The following is a 15,111-nucleotide window of genomic DNA, read 5'->3' as shown; positions in this document are numbered from 1 at the left end:
TTATTATTGAGGTGTAAAATATTTCCTAACCGCTGCTGAAGCAAAACGTTAACGGTGTGGTCACGTGATTACTATTCAGACTGCGTACGAGATATGGATCCTTTCCGTTGTACAAATCTTCAATAATTAAAAAAGTTTTAAAATGATGAATCATATCCATATTAAAATAATGGCAAATATTCACAAATGAATGCTTTACTTACCAGTATTATATTTTTAAAAAGTTTTTTTTTTTCTAATAGCCTTTTCAAAAATCATACTTTTTAGTATTTGCTTAAGGTCATGAATAAAGTAAAAAAAAAAAAAAAAAAAAAAAAGGTTTGGAGTCAGACCATTTGATTTTATGTATGAAAATACAACATTTGTCGCCCAATGCCAGCGACGCGATATGGTGCACGTCATTAACGTGAGACCGTATTCACCAAACACACAACAGTGACTTCCGCGATCGATGCTGGCAGAAAACAAACCGGAGAACTGACATCGCAGAGAAGAAATAAAACTCTTCTTTGTCAAACACCTGCCCGTTATGGTATGGAGAGCCCGAATAGGGTGAATGCATTCTGGGGACAGAGCGAGACAAAGAGGATCAGCGCGTGCGGGAGGACGCACCTGCGTACAGGTGTCTGACGGAACCGGCCGGAGACCTCTGGACCGGCTGCGCTCTTTCATCCGAACCCTCTGCCGGCTCCCGCTGTCCCTGCTGCAAGCTCTGCTTCTGTTTCTCTTGTGGCTGTACCGGCCGATCCGCCGAACCATGGCGGCCAGTGCCAAAGATCCCGGATCGGATGTCTGCGATGACACCGGAGAGCTGATACGGAACTATCACAAACAAGCGTTTGAGTTCATTTCTCTGGCTCTGCAGATCGATGAGGATGATAAAGGTATGTTTTTTATTACTTTTATGGTGTATATATAAAATATATCTGTAAAACATTAACTGTCAACTTACAAATTATTAGCCTTCCTAAGTGGTTTGATCATGTACCATGGGATATAGAATTATGAATACTTTACAGTTGTTATTATTAATTATGAATAATCTATGATTATTATTATTATTATCATCATGCAAAGTTTTTATCTTTAGTTATATTAATTTTATTATTTATGCGCAGTATTTTCAACTGTTTTTGGTGTTCCTGGTTCTCATTTGCTATTGTAGTAAGTTACGTAACCTATAAACAGTGTTTGTTTACAGCACTGTGCAATGCTGTAATGTAAGGGAATTTTTTGGGTGCTATTTTTAGAGACCCAGCACAAGGCACTGTTTATCTGTAGACCTGATATTATAAAACTGAAAATCAATTAAGTAGAAAATGTTATACCATGCATATGTGTATATATATACTCATACATATACCATGGTAAATGAGCACAGTAATCATTAAGTATACCATCACTTTACCATTGTCTCGCCACAGGACTTTTTGTAAGGCTGCCGTATGTTTTGTACTACATTCCAGCACTGTAAAGTAGGTTTGGTGTTGGTTTTACTTTCACTTCATCTGTACAGAAGGATCCTGTACTTCATGTGACCCATTGGTTGACATTTCAGTAATTGGATGTAAACTAGTACTCAGAAGAAATGGGTGTCCAGTGCAGAAACCAAAAACTAGAGAGAGGCTGGATAATGGCCAATAAAATGCGAATTTATTATATAAATAATTTACATAAACCCTGCCCCGGGAACACGCAACAAGGGGGTGAGGCCGTGTTGGGCTGCTTTAGAGAAGAGGAAGAGTTGTTGTAGTAGAGTGTTGTTACCATCCGTCATTTTATGCCGGACTGCTTCACAAACGAGGATCAATTCAACGCTGGATTTGCACAAAACATTAACATGACGGCACATGCTAGTCGATGAGTTGAATCAACTCCACAGCAACTACATAAATTTATCCGCTAACCGTTCAGAAACGTCCAGATTCATTCTAAAAGTTGTAACTTCTTCCTGAGTCTCTCCATCAGTGTCCGACTCCGGTTTGAACAATGTAAGGCTGAACACCGTTACTGACAATCATCATTTTGGCTGCGTGAGATTCTCCAGTTTTGTTGTTGTTGAGCAACTGAAGCACGAGCTGTTAAAGCTCCGCCCTCTTCTGGAAAGCGGGCCGGGAACAGCAGCTCATTTGCATTTAAAGGGACACACACAAAAATGGCATGTTTTTGCTGAAACCCAAATAGGAGCAAATTTGACAAGCTATAATAAATGATCTGTGGAGTATTTTGAGCTGAAACTTCACAGACACATTCTGGGGACACCAGAGACTTATATTACATCTTGTGAAAAGGGGCATAATAGGTCCCCTTTAATACCTCCAGAAACTCCAGTCATTCAGAATCTCCACAGGTTTCTGTTTGAAGTGCTTAGACTCTTGACTGAGATGATCGGATCTTTGACATCAGTCACGATAACCCCGGTCCCAACGCTGTGTTTGCGGTCAGTAGAGCGGTTCAGAACACAGTGTTGTCAAGCCCAGATCAGCTTGAGGTCAGTAGAGTTCAGAGGCCTGATTCAGGTTGACATGGATTGTCCTCATCAGCAGTCGAGTGGAAAATGAGGCCCCATGTACTCACACTCTATTCAGAACCCAATCAGTGGCTCAGCTTTACATGTCTGTCCTTGTTTTTATAGCATTGCATCTGCTCATCATGTCTTTTCTTTAAGAGCTTTCACACTGCATTTAACCCTGAGTTAACGTCCTTAAACCTCTACTTTTTTTTTTTTTTTTACACAACATTTGTGGGTTAGCACCATGTAATGTTGTTTAGCAACAGACAACCAATCATAAACTGTCTTAGAGAAATCTCAGGGTCAAAAGTTTGGGGTCAGTAAGATTTTTTTTTTTTTTTTTTAAATGAATACTTTATTCATCAAGGATGCATTAAATTATCAAAAGAGACAGTAGAAACATTTATAATTTTACAAAAGCATTTCTTTTTCAAATAAATGCTTTTCTTTCTATTATAACTTTCTGTTCATCAAAGAATCCTGAAAAAAATGTTTTGGGTTCCACAAAAATATGAAGCAGCACAACTGTTTTCAACATTGATAATAAAAGTTTCTTGAGCAGCAAATCATCATATTAGAATGATTTCTGAAGGATCATGTGACACTGAAGACTGGAGTAATGATGCTGAAAATTCAGCTTTGATCACAGGAATAAATTACATTTTAAAATATATTACAATAGTTATTTTAAATTGTAATAATATTTCATAATATTACAGTTTTACTGTGTTTTTTGATCAAATAAGAGACTTCTTTCAAAAACATTAAAAAATCCTACCAACCCCAAACTTTTGAATGGTAGTTTATTAATATTATTTTATGTATAAATATTAATAAAAAGTGATTTATTGTGAACTGGATTCATTCCACTCGTCATATCATGATATTATGTTGTTTGTCGCTCTGTAGTCTCATTGTGTGCCAGCGGCATCAGTGAAAACAAAGAACTCTGTTCAATAGGTTCATCAGCTGTTTCTCAATCCCATCATGCCCAGGGTCATATGGTTGGGCCATGCATGACTGATAGCACGTACTGTTTTTATTATTTTAAGATTATTATTAACTTAAAGCTCCTTGTGGAGCTTTAACATCAAGCATTGACAACAAAATATAGACAGTACAAAACCTGTGATGTAAATTGTATCTGAAAGTTTGACAATGGTACTTTGAAACTTAGGTGTGTTGGTTTCGGGTTGCAGTATTAGTAGTATTTTGTATGTATAATAATCTCTACAGGATGAAGAATGATGTGTAATCTGTCTAACCTTCATGTGGTGTTGTAGGTGATAAAGACAAGGCGGTGCAGTGGTACAGAAAAGGCATCACAGAACTGGAGAAGGGCATCTGTATCCAGGTCACTGGAGCTGGTGAGATGATTGGGTCATATTGATTTCCGTTAGTGCGTAAACAAACTATGTGATGTGATGTGTTTTAATTACATTAGCTTTCGCTTTTTATTTCAAGATAGAGTGCAGCCTGTATTATTATACTTCAGTACAGTTAAAACCATTTCATTGTTTAAAAAATGATGTAAAAATTATTACAATGTAAAATAACTGTTTACTATTGTAATATATTTTAAAATATAATTTATTCCTGTGATCAAAGCTGAATTTTCAGCATCATTACTCCAGTCTTCAGTGTCACATGATCCTTCAGAAATCATTCTAATATGATGATTTTCTGCTCAAGAAACATTTCTGATTATTATCAATGTTGAAAACAGTTGTGATGCTTCATATTTTTGTGGAAACCATTTACAGGATTCTTGATGAAAAGAAAGAACAGTATTTAATTGAAAATCTTTTGTAACATTATAAATGTTTTTACTGTCAGTTTTGATCAATTTAATGCATCCTAGCTGAATAAAAATATTAATTTCTTTTAAAAAATCACGCAAAAATGTAATAAATTGTATTGTATTGTCATCATTTATTCACCATCATGCTGTTCCAGACTCATGTTACTTTCTTTTCTTTCTTTTTACACAAATTTGATTTAAAAAAAAAAAAAAAAAAAAAAATAAAAATATATATATATATATATATATATAATATTTATTTTTTATCAGAGTATCATAGAATTAGCCCATATGACTTGTGCAGCATTTCTAATTTCTGTATTTAAGAGTTACAGTCATTTAACAGCTTAAATTTTGATCCGTTAATCACACAAAGCTCTAAACTATGGCCACTTTTACGATGCTTTATTTGTTTCTCCCCTTCTACTTTCATTATATTGAAAAGAGATAAGGATATTCTTCTTGAATTCACCTTTTGTGTTAGATGGAAGAACAAAGAAAGTCAAACCGGTTTGGAACAACATGAGGGTGAGGAACATTTTTCATGTTTGTGTGAACTATCCCTTTAAGAAGTTTTTGTAGGACTTGATAGAAGGTCTTCATCTGGCTATTTTAGGTGAGAAGGCAAACAGAGCCAGAAAGCTTCAGGACAAAATGATCAAGAACCTCACCATGGCCAAAGACCGGCTGGAGCTTCTGGGTAAGCGGATACAGCGAGGTGACGACGCTGTCTGATGATTTGTGCTGCTGATTCATGAACTCTTATAAGAGATGATGTCATGTGTTGTGCTTGTGCTCCGTCCTCCACACGGGTGTGTTCACCTCACACTCTTCTGTGAAAGCCTCTGTGATTGGTCAATGATTCAAGTCAGTTTTATGTTTGATCATATAAAAGTGAAGTATTGTTTAATGTCGGTCCATTCACAGAAACTATGTGTTGAAGGTGTGGCTTACTTAGTTGTCTCTGCACATTAAAGTGGGATAGGAGAAAAAGCATGCTTAAAACACGCTACACTTTTATTGGATCAATCATTGTTTTTAATGCATACGCACTCTGTTCTTATTCCATTTAACTCTTTCTGTGTGTTTCTGCTTTGGTTCTTCTGTGAATCTGTCAAAAAATGTTTCCAGACCATGCCCAGATCACCTCAAAAACAAAAGAAATATGCAAAAAAAAAAAAAAAAAAAAAAAAGTAGCTCAAAGAATATGAAGACTATTTCATTTTATTTTATTATTTGTGACAGTTTTATGACAATATTTTAATTACAAGCACATTTTCCCCCAAAATTGTCATTTACTGTAAGGCCAAAAACAATTATCTAGTCAAACATCATGAATGTCTACATGTATATATATGTATGTTAGTATTTGTTGATTACTTTTTATTTATATTGCAATTTTTACTAAACAGTGAATTACTGTATTTTTACTGTACTATTACAGTAATGAAAAGAAAAATGTGCATAATTGTCATGAAATAATAAAATGATAGACTTAATTTTCTTTATGCAAAATAACATCTAACACCAATTACATATCTTCCTTTTTTTGTGTTTTGAGGTGAAATGTGATCTGGACATGTTTTTCACATTTTCTGTTCTGCTTTATTACTTTATTATTATTTTGGTTTCCCCTTATATGTCTTTCTCTCTGTCTGTTTCCTCTTCTGCAATCACAAAGGCAAACTGCTTTCAAAGTCCCCAACAGAGGGCTGCTCTGATCACACCAGCCTTTCTTTCTCCAATGGGAACCCAGGTGGGTGTTTTAGGGTTTACGAGGGGATGCTGGGAGATCTGTGTGCTGTGTAAGGTGGCGATCAGAGAGACTCTAGAGTGATATTTCTGTTTATGTACGAGCATGTGTTTGTAGTTACAGGCAGGGGAGCAGTTTCTAAAAAGAAGGACACTCTCACAATCACAAATCAAACCCATCAGCGCCCCAAAAACCCTCCCAGATCTGCCCAGAATGCAACTGCCCTGCACCGCACACCTTCGACCGGTCACGGTGGCAGGACCGGTCCTCAGAACAACCAGAAGGTTCGTCTCACAGGGGTCAGACTTCAGACTGTCATTGTAACTTCTTCTGGCCACCTTAAGATTCTGTAAGTAGGCAGCTCACTAGTTTTGGAACAGAGGCTGAACTTTATTGTTGTGTTTGGCTTTGTAGGGGCCCTCGGCTAAAGGAGGTAACAGACATAACGTGAGAGCCGGCAACACTGCCACTGCGTCACCTCAGAGGAAAAGAGACATGAAGAACTTTAAAAATGTGGACAGCAAACTGGCCAGCCTCATCCTCAACGAGATTGTAGACAGGTAGCATTAGAACCACTCAAGTTGAGCATGTTGAATATGGATCAATCATTGTCAGTATTTTTTTGTATATTAATTGTGTAGAAAAAAATATGTAGGCTAATATTTCTGTTTATGACTGTATTATTATATTGATGTACATACTGCATGTGTTTTTTTTTTCAATGGAAAAGATACATACATTTTTAAGTATATTGGATCTAAAAGTGATCTATTTAAACAATTTCAAAGCACACACACACACATACATATACATATACATATACATATATAAGATATTATTTTACATATAGTTTCCACAAAAATATTAAGCAGCAAAAACTTTCAAAATTGATATGAAATGTTTCTTGAATACCAAATCAGCATATTAGAATGATTTCTGAAGGATCATGTGACAAATATCTAAAAAATATTGAGAGATTTTTCGAGAAAATGCGAATGTTTTTCATTGAGGCTGATCGTTTGTGTGGATGTTTGTTCCAGCGGGGCAGCGGTGCAGTTTAATGACATAGCAGGGCAGGATTTGGCGAAGCAGGCGCTGCAGGAAATCGTTATCTTGCCTGCTCTTCGTCCAGAGGTCTGTCTCCACACCTGTACACATCTGTAGTTACTTTAGATAAAAGTATCTGTTGTATTACTAATTTTGCATTTAGTAGTCTCATGGTGGTTATTTCATCCCTAGAAATCTACAGATTTTTTTATTTCTGTCTACATTCTACAAACTTGGTATTCTGTATAGAAAAACTGGTATTGTTACATTTATAATTTACTTGCGTTATGTGTTTATCTTCTCAGCTGTTTACTGGTCTCAGGGCTCCTGCCAGAGGACTCCTGCTCTTCGGCCCCCCTGGCAATGGGAAGACCATGCTGGTAAAACTCAAAAAAAGACTATTTTTAGATGAATGTATATTTTTATACCAGAAGAACAGAACTATATTCGATCTTTTCCATTTCCTCACAGGCGAAAGCGGTTGCGATGGAATCTAACGCTACGTTTTTCAACATCAGTGCTGCCACTCTCACCTCCAAATACGTGAGTAATCATGAGATGTTGCATAGGGACTGTCAACAGTTAGACTTCTGAACTGGAATTGTTTATTTGGGGCCAAACGCCAAAGGGATCTTCTTCCTCTTCCTTTTCCTCTTCCTCCTATGGTAGCCATGGGAGTTTATGGCAGGCCATAGAACCGTTTGTAGGAAAATGTTGAAATTTGGCACACTTATTAGGGTGGCCCTGAATAATAAACTAACCAATTTTGGGGTCTCTAGCACCAACTTTATAGTGCCACCACCAGTTCAAATATGTACTTTGAACGCTTTGACATCAGCAAAAAATGAGTTGCAGTCATTAACAGTATGTTTGAAAAGTACCTGAGAAGTCTGAGGACAGCACCACCTAGTGTTTCAAGATATAAGGCTTTTTACTAAAAAAAAATGTTTTCTTGTCATTACATTCCTTGGTAATGATATCCCATTTTTATTTTACACAACTTTGCTTCTCTGCCATTTTGAAGTAAATGAAAAACGGTTATTTCGCTACTTCTCCAAATCTTGTCTATTTTTCTGCAGTATTGGCTCAGATGATCTTTAGAACAAGCTGCACAAAAAAAAACAGATTTTTGATATTCAAAACCATTACCGAGAAACACCTTTCTGGAGTCAACTAGGTCTGTGTTTGTTGTCCTGAGCTGAGCAAAAAATCATTTTTCAGTTGGTTCTAAATTTTGACACTATAAATGCTTTGACATATTGGCACCAAATTTAGGAGCGATTATCAACAGCATGTCCTGAAGGTACATGAGAAGTTTGAAGACAGCGCCACCTAGCATTCCAAAGATGTAAGGCTTCTTACAAAAATGCTAATAACTTCTGAAAATATTATCCAAAATTTGTTTTTCGTTCATATTGGTTTATACCGATTCTGACGATATCCCATTTGTCATTTTTCATAACTGCTTGCCCAGCATTTGAAGTATGTGAAAAACAGTTCTATTGCTATTCCTCCTACAAATGTTTTTGTTCAAAATTGGCTCAGATGATCTTTGGACCAATCTGCGCAGAAATGACCAGAAAGATTTTGATATTTGCTATCGTTACTGAGAAACACCTTTCCGAATTTGTCAGTGTTTGTTGTCCTGTAATATTTTTGCTTATGTATTCTAGTCAGCTAATTATATGGCTTGTGGTCATCAGGAAAACTTAGGGTACGTTAACAACTAAGTTAGCTAGCATGTGAAATAATTAGCATGTGACTAATGCTTTTGTGTGTTCATTCTCACATTGGAAGATCTCCTTGGCATCAGGGAAATAGTGTGGCACACCGTGATAAGCGAGCACCTGAAAGGAAGGTTGTCTGTAAACATCTCTATCTCATCTGTTCTTTTAGCATGCAAAATCTCTCCCCTTCATCAGAGCAAGCTTGTGTCCTGTATGTGGCACACTGCGTCAAGCAGGAGGCTTCTTAACTAGATGGTTGTGTGTTTGAATCCTGAGTTCTGCGACTTTACTGTACTTTACCATCATGCTAAATGTGTATTTTTTGTATTCTTTGGGCTTTACATTGCTTTTCTTCTGGCATTTGGGATTTTGGTGCTTGCTGAATATTTTTATTGTTATTGAATGCAACCATTTATCGGTTTCTGGATATTATTTATAGATGTTGTTTATCATATTACAGTTGCTGCCATTTGATACAAGTCAATAAGCCACTCAAAGCCATGTCTTACACTCAAATTTATTCTGTCTTACACTCTCAGAAAAATGTGTAAAGATTGTACCTTTAGGGGTACAACACCTTGTCACTGGTGCAGTACCCTTAAAAGGACGTCTTTGTACCTTTTTACCACTAAAAGGTGCATATTAGTACCTTAGAGTAGCATTATGTACCTTAAGGTACTACTATGAACCTTTAAGAGGTAAATAAGGTACAAAGATGTCCTTTTAAATAGTTTTTTCACATTTTTTTCTAAGAGTGTAAAAAACTCTTATTCATTCATGTTGTGCGTGTTTTCAGGTGGGAGAGGGTGAGAAACTGGTCCGAGCTTTGTTTGCGGTTGCTAGGGAACTGCAGCCGTCAATCATCTTCATCGGTAAGAGCTGTCAGTCAGACTCATTGGTGCTTCAGGAATTGTGTATTTTTTGTAATGTGTCATTAATGGTGATTTCGATGCAGATGAGATTGACAGTCTGCTGTGCGAGAGGAGAGAGGGCGAGCATGACGCCAGCAGAAGACTCAAAACTGAGTTTCTCATCGAGTTTGATGGAGTAAGTGTGTGTGCTTTGCTTTATATGAAAGAGTTTAACAGGTATTCAAATTCCCGATCACAGGTGACTGACGCTCCTGGTGTGTGTGTTGTAGGTGCAGTCAGGAGGAGATGAACGTGTGTTAGTAATGGGAGCCACTAACAGACCTCAGGAGCTTGACGAAGCTGTTCTTAGGTACCTTTGACCTGTCATCTTACACTTTCGTTCAAAGACTTCATAATTCTGCATCCTCTAATGGACTTGTTTTTCCCACAGGCGATTCGCTAAACGCATTTATGTGGCATTACCTACAGAGGAGGTACTGTGTTCACACCAGAGATGGGCAAAAGTCATTCTCTAAGTGCAGTATTTTTAAAACATTTGTCATGGACATCAATATTTTGCCATACAGAATCAAACTGCTCACATTATTTGTGACATCAACATTTTGAATAAATTATTCTGGGAAATTAAATATTTTCACACCATTTAAAAGTTTGGGTTGGTAAGATATTTGAATGTTTTTGAAAGAAATCTCTTTTGCTCACCAAGGCTGCATTTATTTGATAGAAAATACAGTACTATTCTGAAATAGGATTGCAGTTTCAAATAGCTGTTTTCTATTTGAATATATTTTAAAGTGTAATTTATTCCTGTGATCAAAGCTGAATTTTCAGCATCATTACTTCCTTACAATTCTTCAGAAATCATTCATATGATGATTTGATTTGAATCCTACTGAACCCAAACTTTTGTACAGTAATAATTCAATTATAATTCTATAAAATAAATTCTATAGGTAGAGTTTCAGATTCAGTTTCATATATTTTTTTTTATATTAACATTAAAATTGTTTGTGTGTAGGCTATGACTACATTTAATTCAGCAGGAATTATTTATAAATATGTTCAGTTTTTAATTAATTAGGGATAAATACAGACACTAATCAGCTGTGTGTGTTTCAGACTCGTTTGGAGCTGCTCAAGAACCTCCTCGGTAAACACAGAAACCCTTTATCTCAGAAAGAGCTGAGTCAGTTAGCCAGGTAAAATACAGCTTCATGTTTATGTAGAGTATGCAAATGAGACTAATGACTATTAATACTGGGTGTTTAAAAGGATGTTATATTGGACTGTGTTTTCAGGATGACTGAGGGTTACTCCGGCAGTGATCTGACCTCACTGGCTAAAGACGCTGCTCTTGGTCCGATACGAGGTACGGTTGTGAGATGCAGATATTCTATTAAAAAGTACTAAGACATTTTCTTTACTACACTGTTAGACAGTTTAGTTTAGAGTTGGACTTTTTGTCAGATAATCATGTCCTGTTCTTTCTGAACACAGAACTGAGGCCTGATCAAGTGAGGAACATGGATGCCAGTGAGGTAAAGAGTTTTCCACTGCTGAATATTAGTGTTATTTTATTATCATTCTATTGAGATTCTATTGTAGTTTTTTTTTTTTATCATTTTTGCTAGTTTTATAATTTTTATTTTATTTTTTAATCATCTTTATAACTATTTTTTTTTTTAAATATGTATTTTTATTTATTTTAGTTTGTTATTTTAGTGTTATTAGTTACTATTACTGTTGTTGTTTTTTTTATTAATTTAAACTAAATGAAAATGAGAAATGTTGCTTTGGCAACTAGCTGGTATAAAATAAGTAATTAAATTAACATGTATTTATTTATATTAGGGATGCACCGATACCGATATCAGTATATGTGTCGGGCCGATACCAAGCTCATGACTTGTACTCGTAAAAATACCCAAAGACCGATACCTCACGTGACGTAACTGACAGAATTTTCCGTGCACAGAGACACCAGCAGCAGAAACAGGGTCCTCAAGGGAGTGGAAATACTTCAAATTAATGATGACAACACACACATTGCGAACTGCATGCTTTCAATCACAATTCGTTATCGATTAGTGAAGGCGGGATAGGCGGAATCGCGCTGAATGACACAGACCAGAAGCGCTCCCTGTCTCGCGCGCGCGCTCTCTTTCTTGCGCGCGATTCCAAGACAGCGCGCGATCAGTTCTCCTCGCGCCTGAATGGTCAAATGCACACATAGTTGTCAAAATGTCCATCGTGTGGAGTATCTCACGTAAATACAGTCGGTTATGGCTTAAGTGGACGTAAACATTTGGGTAAAAACAGGATATGTGTCAGTATCCATGGATTCGGTCTTAAAGGGACCGTAGCCTATATTTGTCATTAATGTTAATAAAACAACAAAATATGTTAAATAAATGTATACATGGTAAATAAACCTCCTGTATCTTAAAAAAAAAGTTTATTTAATTTGTATTTCTATAGTATTTGTTGTATTGTTTGTAATTGTTTGTAAATTTCTTTTTATATAACAACAATTATATATATTGGTAATTATGCCCTTTGGTTATTGGACACTGTGACATTTTTGTTCTTTAAGTTTGTGACAAGCACATAAAAATTATTACTTTTTTCATTCGAGTAATAATAAAGAAGCTGTCCTACGTTCATTAGTCTCACTGTGTCGTGCTTGGAAAACTGCATCATCAGCAAAAAAAAAAAAAAAAAAAGAGAGAGAGAAATTAATAAATGTATCGGCGAGTACTAGAAAAAAGTATCGGTACTCGTACTCGGTCCTTAAAAAATGGTATCGGTGCATCCCTAATTTATATATTGTTTTTTAGATTTAGTTGACTATAATAACCGTAATATTAATTCTCTTATTAAAGGGATACTTAAACCAAAAATACAAATCTGTCACCATGTACTGCATATGATGTTTTCCTCATAAAAAAAAAAAAATAATAATAAAAAAACTAAGTAAAAAAACACTTACTTTTGAAAAAGTAAAATCCCATGCTATTTTTAAACAGCATGTAGCATGCAAAGTTTCTCCCTCATGGTCTTGTGTTTTCTTGTTCAGATGAGGGACATCCATTTTAATGACTTTGTGGATTCACTGAAGAGGATAAAGCGGAGCGTCAGTCCTCAAACGCTGGATCAGTACGTGCGCTGGAACAGAGAGTACGGCGACACCACGTCTGTATGACACCAACACGCACTTGGACCTCCTGGTCCTGCAGAACTGGGAGGAAGTGAAATGTTTGTTTTTTTACTTGGAATAAAAATTTTGTCTTTTCTATGACTATGCTTTTGCCTCTCACCTGGTGACAGTCGTTTGGAGCTCAGGTTGAGTTCTTGGTTTGACTGAATTATGCCCAGAGCTTGAGATCTCAGCTGATGTAAAGCATGACAAAAGATTTTTTCAACAGAACTGGGCAACTTTATCCATGCTAGTTTAAATCTGTACCTTGATTGGGTGTGTAAATTTGATTGATGTGTTGTGCTCCATGTAACCGGATAAACTGAATCCTTGAATGACTGTGTGACAGGAAACGATGCGTGCTAAAGTCAATCAAACGTGCTGAAGGATATACGTGATGATTGATTAAAGAATGTACTGCTTGATCTCGTTTTTACTGTATTTTTCAGATTTGAATTTACAAACACTCCTGAAGTTCCTTCCATTTGCAGACACTAGGGGGCATCAATTGAGAATGTATGTGAATGTCTCCCCAAAGAACTAAAACATGTTATTGCTCAATGTACTGATGTTTTTCAAGTCTGCTTCACCTTTAATAATGTCAAATTTTGAAATGTTTGCAGTAAGCCATTGAGCAACGATTTGATTCATTTGTAAAGCGCATTACAGATTTATATAAAGATTGTACTTACTGAATTGGTGTTGGTTTAAATTAAAAACACTTAACTTTTTAAAATTAGGCATACTTATAAATATACTTTATATTACAAAATAAAATTGTAATATTTTTTAGTTATTTATAATTTATTATTAATAGTGCTGTCAATCGATTAATTTAATCACATTTTTCTGTAATCGCGATTAATCGCACCTAACATTAACGTTTTTAATATATTTTTATATTGTAATTTCACATTTAATCTTCAAATTAATGTAGAAACAACATAAAAACAGTATATTTTAAATATTTGATCTAACAGGTAGGAAATATCCAGAATAGACCCTTTTCACATGTCCGGGTTTCTCGAAGTCGGGTAGTTCATAGTTGGGTAAAATTCTATGGCGGTGAACGAGAGAATACATTAAATATAGTTTTTGTGTCCCCATTTTCTCAAATAGCAAAACAAAAACTCGAAACAGAGTTTTCACAAATTTCAAAAAGAGGAGAAAAACAGAGAGATAACGGCAGTTAGAAGAGAGAAAGATGTCAACTTTACCGTCACTCCCACAGCTGCTGTATTAGAAACACCCTCATACAGCAGTGTTAACTAGAAAAGGTAATACAATACTAAGTATAGTGTTATAAATGTACATACATTTAAAAAAAAAAATTAAAATATAAATAGGCTATTTACGATGCTGATGACCGTTAAAACGCGTCATCACAGTCCGTGAAAAGAGTCCATCAAAGCAGTTATCAAACACTTCACAGTCTTCACTGCATAATTAAGATTCAAATATAGATTAATTTTTATTAAAGCTACAAAAGTTATTTAATTAAGAGCAGTGAGTGTTTTTTCTTTGATTAACATTAATGACGGACTGTAGCAGGTTTATAAGGCTGCTGTCACTTTAAGACCTGTCGCACATGACGCGGATCTGCATCCTATTTTCTCACAACTCTTTGGGTTCATTTATGACTTTAACTCATTCAAGACTGTGTTTACGTGGATACTCAACAAATTTTCATATTTTGTTTGAAACAGCATTCTGTGAATCAAGTGTGTCTGTCTGTCTGTCAGACAGCGCGTGCCAGGACCTGACGTTCTCTTTTGTGTCTTGTCGTCGCGGTTGAATGGTTTAAAAGCATTTTGCACGAATAAGAGCCTGGTCCTATAATGTAACGCTAGCTAAAGGATGACGGAAAAAAAACGGATGCTGCGTTAAATATGTTTAATGCGTTAAAATGGGGAAAAAAATAATCGCATGCGTTAACACGTTAATTTTGACAGCATAATTATGCATTTACAGTCATTTGAGCAATTTTCTACACTCCAAAATCAACATTTTGAAGATCTAAAACATTTTAATTTCTGCTGTAAAGTGTAAACATCCGTTTTTAAAGGGACGTCTACTGCTTTCATCCTCTGCCACTTCTGATATTAATCTTTTACTGAGTGAGCTACATAGTAGCAAACCAGTCTTGTTAAAACTGAATATACAGCCCTTTTTGAAATTCACTGTGAAAAGCATTGACAGGAAA

At 35.8% G+C, this 15,111-nt stretch overlaps 1 protein-coding gene across 2 annotated transcripts; it reads left to right on the top strand.

Moving 5' to 3' along the window:
* The first annotated feature begins 380 nt into the window (after positions 1–380).
* On the top strand, positions 381–13,333 carry spast (spastin). Of its 2 annotated transcripts, XM_051910585.1 has the most exons (17): positions 381–884; positions 3,796–3,879; positions 4,930–5,013; positions 5,995–6,069; positions 6,184–6,350; positions 6,481–6,626; positions 7,107–7,200; positions 7,419–7,493; positions 7,585–7,656; positions 9,637–9,712; positions 9,796–9,887; positions 9,982–10,061; positions 10,143–10,185; positions 10,832–10,911; positions 11,011–11,081; positions 11,210–11,250; positions 12,789–13,333. In XM_051910585.1, the coding sequence occupies exons 1-17, from the start codon at positions 557–559 to the stop codon at positions 12,912–12,914; spliced, it is 1,734 nt and encodes a 577-aa protein (XP_051766545.1). In that variant the 5' UTR covers positions 381–556; the 3' UTR covers positions 12,915–13,333. The 2 variants fall into 2 exon arrangements, with proteins under 2 accessions (XP_051766545.1, XP_051766553.1); XM_051910593.1 differs by lacking the exon at positions 5,995–6,069.
* Positions 13,334–15,111: the final 1,778 nt, after the last annotated feature.

The sequence above is a fragment of the Ctenopharyngodon idella genome, chromosome 1, assembly GCF_019924925.1.
Source record: "Ctenopharyngodon idella isolate HZGC_01 chromosome 1, HZGC01, whole genome shotgun sequence".
Taxonomy (NCBI): domain Eukaryota; kingdom Metazoa; phylum Chordata; class Actinopteri; order Cypriniformes; family Xenocyprididae; genus Ctenopharyngodon; species Ctenopharyngodon idella.
The sequence above is the reverse complement of the archived record's forward strand: the minus strand, read 5'-3'. Positions and strand labels throughout refer to the sequence as shown.